This window comes from Triticum urartu, chromosome 2A (assembly GCF_056163025.1).
Source record: "Triticum urartu cultivar PI428250 chromosome 2A, HENAU_Tu73, whole genome shotgun sequence".
NCBI classification, from domain to species: domain Eukaryota; kingdom Viridiplantae; phylum Streptophyta; class Magnoliopsida; order Poales; family Poaceae; genus Triticum; species Triticum urartu.
The window spans coordinates 556,429,760-556,438,076 of NC_141874.1; the positions used below are offsets into that span (position 1 = coordinate 556,429,760).

At 51.8% G+C, this 8,317-nt stretch overlaps 1 protein-coding gene across 1 annotated transcript; it reads left to right on the forward strand.

Moving 5' to 3' along the window:
- The first annotated feature begins 5,304 nt into the window (after positions 1 to 5,304).
- Positions 5,305 to 7,729, forward strand: LOC125537269 (NAC domain-containing protein 76-like). The gene is made up of 2 exons (XM_048700561.2): positions 5,305 to 5,644; positions 7,281 to 7,729. The coding sequence occupies exons 1-2, from the start codon at positions 5,322 to 5,324 to the stop codon at positions 7,582 to 7,584; spliced, it is 627 nt and encodes a 208-aa protein (XP_048556518.2). The 5' UTR covers positions 5,305 to 5,321; the 3' UTR covers positions 7,585 to 7,729.
- Positions 7,730 to 8,317: the final 588 nt, after the last annotated feature.

Below are 8,317 nucleotides of genomic sequence, written 5' to 3' on the forward strand. Positions count from 1 at the left end.
TATTATCACTAATACATCCCGAATAGTGTCATACATATAACATCACTAGTACAACTAAAACCCTAGCACACGACGGGTATCGGCGCGGGCGGTGGACACCCACAGAGAAGGAACCATCACGGGATCATAGCTCCAGTGAGATCCCTGGAGAACCTGCCAGGTATTGGAGAACCTGTGCTCCAACGCAAACAAGTAGCGACGGATGTGCGCGTCCTCCTCACTAACACGGTGACGCACCACCTCCGCGGAGTCCTCGAGCCTCTGGACCATCACTGGCCCACGCGACCGCCACCAAAGAAGGTTCGGGTCAATGATAGGCTGGCTCCTCACCAACCTGCGCCCCCCGGTAGGTAGCGCCTCCCAGTACCACCCCGGCGGAGCCCAGTCCCGGACATGGCCCATCTGGTCAAGCAGGTGTCGTCCTCCGCCGACTCGACGACGAGGATGCGGGATAGGCATCGTCCACGTCGATGCGGGAAAATTGCTTTAACTAAAAAATAGCAACAAGTTCTTACTAACTAGTTCTATTAATTCAACTAGTTCTTACTAAAAATAAACTTACTATAAATAAAAATATTCTAGTACCTAATTAGTACCTAGTTCTTACTAACTAATTAGTACCTAAGAACTACTGCCCTAATTACCATCTAATTTGATGAACCTATAGGGGTGGAAAGTGGTAGCGGATATTCCAATTATCCAACTATAAAGTGAAATAAGTGGTCAAATTTTACTCGTTTTATGATTCATCTTAGAAATTTGATTCGTTTCCACCCTTACATGAACCCTAACTCATTTGAGCCGCATCCGCATCCGATTCGTTTCCACCCTAACTAATTTGATGGAGGTAGAAACCCTAGGCAGAGGTAGGGGAGAGGGAGGAGCAGGCGTGCTCACCTCGGGTGCCTGCGACGAGGGAGGGGCAGGTGGTGTCGAGGTCGTGGTCGGGGCTCCGGGGCAGCGTTGAGGTCGGGGGGCGGGGGCGGCGTCCGGGGCGACGTTGAGGTCGGGGTCGGGGGTGGCATCCCGGGCGGCGTTGAGGTTGGGGCGAGGCCGGCGTTGAATCTGGAGTCGGGGGCGGCATGGGGAGAGCGCGCGGCGGCCGAGGGGCGACGGCGGCGGCGAGAGTGGAGTTGATTTGGGGGATGAAGTGGCCGTGGTGAAGGACGAACCGCGTGGTTAAGTCAGAAGTACCAGTAGCGCGTTCCAGAAAGGGCGCTACTGCTACGTTAGCTACAGCGCGTTCTGGAATACACGCTGCAGCTAAGGAGATTAGCAGTAGCGCTGGGCCATTATACTTGCTACTGCTAGGTTGGGCTAGCCATGTGCGCCCAGTTCAAACGTAGCAGCAGCGCTTTTCGCTAGTACACGCTACTGCTAAAGTCATAGCAGTAGCGCAGTTTATTTACGCGCGCTGCTACTAAGTAGCAGCAGCGCTTGATTTTGTACAGCGCTACTGGTAAAATTCTATGTATAGGCTTTTCCCTAGTAGTGTATAGATGTGTGGTAATAGCAGAGGATGCAACGAGGTGAATGCGTGAGGATGAAGATGAAGGGAGGGGAAGGAGAAATTACCTTCCCCCCCCCCACTTTATAGCCGCCGCAATAAAGCTGAATGGTCAGGACTCACGGTGTGACAAACTCCCCACATCCTCTGTGGTTTCCCATTCCGCGAGATGTGGGCGCGCATGTGAATTCAGGCATTATCATCATGTCATTGCGCAACCAACAAGTGACCTCAAGGGTCGATGAGCTTGTTTTGACAAGACAACATAGGCCTGGCTGTGACGCTTCAATCAACCAATGAATTGACATCATAGCTCAGAACACGGGGCCTCGGCCTTCAGCGAGCTCCGCGCCACACCTGAGCCCGCAACGGAAGGCGTTCCCAGAGTCCTCGTGGTGGGCAGGCCCGCAGATGTCTTCAAGGTCGAGCATCTCGAAAGAAGTCCTGATATCCAACACAAAGACGAGGAGTTCTCATGGGTTCTCGAAAACCAAAAAGCTCCAACCCCACACAAGCTCGGGGCTACTAAAGGTGTGATGCACCAAGGATGCCTTCTCCACAGGGAGCCCGACAACAAACCTGCCAAGGGGCCCAGGAGGCCGACCACATAGCTAGTAACATGAATGTGCCCAGAGGAATGGTAGGCTTCCATGGATTATCTTGCCCCCCAAGCCAGCATGGCAGCAGCCATGATTGGATCTCCCTCTTGTAAAACTATAGCCCTCACCGTGCATATATGGAGAGGGCTACAAGGCTCTCATTCTGATACACTCTCATAGACTAGACTCTCGGTAGCAATCTCATCTCCACCATTGTTATCCCTCACCCGAGGTACACCCACTATCAATAAGAACTCGAAGGATGACATAGGGTATTACTCCTCACTAGAGGCCTGAATTAGGGTAAAACCCTTGTGCGGCCTTCGATCTGGTACATACGGCCACGTTCACCACCCCACCGAGCGTACTGACCAGATTATGCACCGCCAGCGCTTATCAAGTCCATCACCCAATGGGGACAGCCAACAACGGCGAAAAACAGGCGGGTGTTGGCCTGGGAGCTGCCGGCGCCCTGACGGGAACAAGAAGGGCACGGAGAATGGCAGTGTGCGACGCATGGATGGGAAGTTTCGGCAGCGCTAGGGTCTATAGACTGTGTCATCTCTCATAATTGATGCAAGCATAGCATGCAAGAGGGAGGCAACCATGTGACACGTACCCAAACAAACCCCTCCCAATGGCCACAACGCTTAGGCCCGCACCCCCCGCATGCCCGACCAAAGGGGCCCACTCAACGCGCCTGCAGGGCCAAAATTGAGACCACTAGCGAAATCGGACGCCTCGATCGCTCCCGGGAGTTTTTGCCCCATGGAGCTTAGTGATTTAGGAGATGCATATATTTTGAAAAAGGGAAGCCATCCATAAAGCTGTCAACCCATGTTTAATGAACTTGTTGTTGTATTAGTATAAAAATTGCCACCTTGTAACTTTGGTACTAAGGCAACTTCATAGAAATATTTGGCGACACTTTTGGAAGAAAGAAAGAACATCAAAGCTTAACAACATATGGGTCTAGTTTTGATGATCTCGTCTAAACAGCAGGCCATGGAGATAGATTGGAAATCCTAATAATGGTTCGAGAGAGATATCATTTCGAAATTTCAAATAACATTAAGAGCGATGGCGCCATTGCTTTTATCACCCATAGATGCATGTGTGAAACGTTCAACTACATTTTTACCTCTTTAAAATTAGCATGTACAATCGCACAGGGATAAAAATGTGCAGTGTCATCATGTAGAGCTCATCTAGCATTGTCATGCTTCAAATATGGTCAATATTTTTTGCTCAGTTACTGTTTGAGGAAAGATTAAGCCAAGAAAAATATGTTCGACAAGCACCTCAAGATGCCGCCTGTCAAAGGTACTACACTCCTTCCCAAGACACAAATAGCCTCTTCATTAACTGTCCGATAGCCATGCGGATTTGGCAATAACTCACGCCTACTTGCTTCCAAGACTTATGGGTTATTGCCACGCCAAAAGCAACCTCAAAAACTTCATTTAGGCAGAGGTGCGTGCGTGGGACTTTCACACGACAAATTTTCTCTGGTCTTTCTCATGGTACCGAAACAAAACAGCAACGCGAGGGTGGATGGAAGAAGTGTGGAGCGGAACGGAAAACATTTCCCTTTTTTAGATAGGAAGAGACATCTATAGATATAGATATAGAGATAGGGATGTTTTTTAAAACATCCATAAAGTTGATGTTCCATGTTTGCCGCCTAGTAACTTTGCTACTAAGCCAACTTCATAGAAAAACAAATTATGACACATGCGAAAGATATAAATGTCGAAGCTCAAAAACATAGGGTCTAGTTTCAATGATCTCGTCGAAACAAAGCGGACCATGGATATGCACACAAAATGGTTTGAGAGATATATCATTTTGAACCTTAAAAAATAACATTTAGGGCGCCGACATCATTGATTTTGTCACTATATGTTTGTCCCTTTAAAATTAACATGTATGGTCTCACATGCAATAAAAAATGTGAAGTGTGATCATGCCCAGCGCATCTAGCACTGCCGTGCTCAATATGGTCAATATTTGTTGCTTGGTTATTGTTTGAGAAAAGATTAAACCAATGCAAATGTGTTCTACATGCACCTCTCCCGACCCGCCGCCCATACGAGGTACCCTGTTCCTTCCAAAGACACATAGCCTCTTCATCAACTGTCTGAAACCCATGCGGATTTGGCAACAACCCATGCCTACTTGCCTCCGGGGCTTATGGGTTGTTACTACGCCAAAAGCAAGCTCAAAAACTTCATATATTCAGAGGTGCCTCTCTCAATTATCTGAGCTAGGGACGTAGGGAATGCTACGGCATTCCAAAGCCTAGATCACCCTCCCTCTCTTACTAGTGGAAGTAACATTTAGAGCGCCGACATCATTGCTTTGTCGGATAGATGTATGCATATCGATGGCGAATCGTTCCGCTATTTTTTCGTCTCTTTAAAAATAGCATGTATGGTCTCATATGTGATAAAAATGTGGTGTGTCATCATGTCGAGCTCATCTAGGGTTGTCGTGCTCCAAATATAGTCAATATTTGTTGCTTGGTATTGTTCGGCGACAAATTAAATCAACGCACATATATTTAACAGTCATCTATCGTAAGCCGCCGCCCGTGTAAGGTACTTTGTTCCTTACGAAAACACAAATCACATCCTTATCAACTGTCTGAAAGCCATGCGGATTTGGTAACAACTTACTCTTCTGCCGCTTACTTGTTTCGGAAAATCAACCTTAAAAACTCCATTTAATCAGAGGCATGTCTCTCTCAATTCTCTGAAAATTTTGGGACTCAAGAAATGCTAAGGTGTTTCGAAGCCTAGATCAACCTCCCTCTCTTATATTAGGAATATTATGTGGACTCTAATCCAATGTCATTAGCTTGGGCCAAGCACGATTGTGAAACAAAGTCGAGACGAAACTGAAAAAGGCCAGTCGGTCTGACCCTCTTTTCAGATTGGACACTCTTGATCAAGGGGCCATCAAATTTTGTTTGAATTGAGCACACGCGACCGAATTTGACACCCCCTATCTGGTATGCCATATGTACTTACTTCTGGAACCTTCCTTGCTAACTGCCATGATATCGTCCCATCTACAAAAGGAGGAGGAGCAGCAAGCCCCCCGGATCTGAGTTCCCCCATGGCATAATCGAACTCTCTGATCCACCCAACATTTCACGTCGCCCACATAACCTACCCCTCCTAGCTAGGTTACTACTTCGGCATCGGTCGGCAATGGCTAATCTGGCAGCAGGTGGCTACGTGTTCCAACCCACCGGCTGTGAGCTCGTCGGCTACTACCTCATGCCCAGGGTTGAGCTCGGTGGCTTCTTCCTCCCCGGCGTCATCGCGGAGGGCGTGGACGTCTTGTCCTTGCGCCCATGCGCGCTCTCCTTCCCGGAAAACCACAGGAGGGATTACAGCGAGCTATGGGGCTTGTTCTTTGCGGCAAAGCCCGCCGGCGAGACGTGCCCGACGCCGGGCGCGGGCGGGTGCTGGGAGCAGTACGGCCAGGAGAAGGCATACTACGACGGCGAGGGCAGTCGGGAGGCAGTGGCGTTCCGGCGTGTTGGTGCCGTGCCCGATCGCTGTCTAGCCCTAGCTCTCCTCTCTCTCTCTTTCTCTAGCCCGAACCAAGCAGAAGAAGGAAGGAAGAAGACAGAGGACACGGGAGGTTTTTTTTCCAGGTGCTCGAACACCACTTCCACGAGCACGAACTCGTCAAACCTCGCCAGTTACAACGATCATACGGGGCTTTATACCTGGGAGACGCTGGGAACGATCCCCACGTTCTCCACCAAGCAGGACACCCGATCGGTCCGCTCTGGCCGCGGCCACCTCGCGCCCGCGTACGCGTAGCTCGCGGCGAGCCCTCAACGATCTCGTCCACCAATCCTGTGATCCCCTAACTAACTGGCTACACCACGCACGCTAGCTGGGTCCGTGCACACACGCACCAGCCTGACTCACGCACGCACGCACACACATATGGACATGGCTTGTTGCTAACATTCACGCCCCAAGCTATGATCTTGCACATGTCAGGCTCATCGTCGACGTCGCGCCATGGGCGCCGCACCGCGCCGCTGTGGCCTCCGCCGCGTAGCACCCCACGTCCCACGCTCCCACGCTCCCAAGCTCGTGTACACGACGCGCACGCACACAGGCGCCACAGCCCGAGTCCAGCGCCCCGACGCGGTCCGTTCTCCGCTGCCTTCGTCACGCCACCGTGCCGCCGTGCCCTTCGCGCACACTCCCCACGTCCCTGCGCTCCCGGCCCGCGCTCCCGCCGCGCACGTACGCGATCTGCGCAACCAGGTCCAGCGCCTTGACCTCGACGCGGTCCACTCCCGCGGTCCCGACGCGCCCGACGCGTCCAGTGCGCACCCATAACACGCACCGGTCACGCCCAACTCGCCGCCGCGCTTATTGCCCTGCACCGTTGCGCCGTCAACCGCAGCACAGCACCTCCACGGTCTTCGCGCCGAGCCTCCGCGGCCTCTGCGCCACCACGCAGGTCCTCCGCGAACTCCTCGTCTCCGTGACCGCCGCTGCTCGTAGCGTGCACGGCATCACGCCACATCGTCGCGGACTCGCCGCACGTTGCCGATGCCACGCGCTCGCTGCGCGCACGGCATCACGCCCCACCACCGTGGACTCGCCGCGCGTTGCCGACGCCACGCGCTCGCCGCGTGCCGTTGCCAAGACCTTCATATCCGCCGCGCGCCACGGCCGCCCCTCGAACCTTGTGGCTCTGTATACCAATTGTTGGTGTCATGCCCGATCCTGTCTAGCCCTAGCTCTCCTCTCTCTCTTTCTCTGGCCCGAACCAAGCAGAAGAAGGAAGGAAGAAGACAGAGGACACGGGAGGGTTTTTTTTCAGGCGCTCGAACACCACTTCCACGAGCACGATCTCGTCAAACCTCGCCAGTTACAACGATCATACGGGGCTTTATACCTGGGAGACGCTGGGAATGATCCCCACGTCCTCCACCAAGCAGGACACCCAATCGGTCCGCTCTGTCCGCGGCCACCTCGCGCCCGCGTACGCATAGCTCGCGGCGAGCCCTCAATGATCTTGTCCACCACTCCCGTGATCCCCTAACTAACTGGCTACACCACGCACGCTAGCTGGGTCCGTGCACACACGCACCAGCCTGACTCACGCACGCACTCACACACATATGGACATAGCTTGCTGCTAACACGGCGCAGGTTCGCGTACCGCTACTCGTGGAGGGACGGGGAGGTAATATCGCAGACGCGCTGGCGGATGAAGGAGTACCGGCTCAACAGGAACGCGGCCGCCTTCCGCCGCGCGCACCCGGGCCCCGTGCCGCCGGACGTCGTCTTCGTAGTCCACAAGGTCTACAGGAAGCCGCTGATCCCTCCGCCATTGCCGCCCGACAGCAACTCCAGCGAGGACGGGAGCTCCGGGAGCTACATCGTGTACCCGCAACTCGATGAGATCATGCGGCGGTTAACGCTGGGGAACTAGGGCGGCCAAGGGGCGGTGCTCCTCCCCCTGCAGGAGTAGCATTACGCCACTGCATGTTGATTTCTTCAGCGTTGTTGTGTGTGTCTCTTGTGTTTTCAGTTCTGGATTGTGCCTTCGATCAAGTTGAGGCAGATTGCTTGTTGTAGTTCGTCGATCGTTGTTTTAATCATTTCGGAGTTTTCTTCTGTTGCTTAGACATAGCTTTAGTTTTGTATGACTTTGCTATGTTTGTGTGTGTATGTTGGTGTGGCCGTGTGTACCCTAGCTATGTAGAGGTTGTGATTGTGCTCATTGTGTTTGTATTTTGTTGATGCTTCATTTGAGTCAATAAAAATCATCCTTTGTCGAAAAAATTGTGATCCATCTTCTTTGCAAAATTTATCAGAACTGTTCAAAGGTGTTATATCTTTTAGAGAACTTACAGTTTTCTCTGCACATTTAGTGTTCATACTAGAAAATTTGTAAGCACCAAATCATGCTGCAGAAATTCGGTGAGGCTGAGAATTAATTGGTCTCCATTTCTTGGCAGATATATGAATTGGACTGAAGCGAGAGGCAAAGGCTAAGGGAAACTACTCCATAAATGCTACTGGCTGGAATGTTATCAAGCTTACAATAATTGCTTCTGGGTTGCACGAGTTATTTTTGGCATCACTTTGATATGTTAGACTCAAGATTCAAGACCCATAAGTCCAAAATATTTCTGGCCATGCCTCTCCGGTCTCTGGAGCCC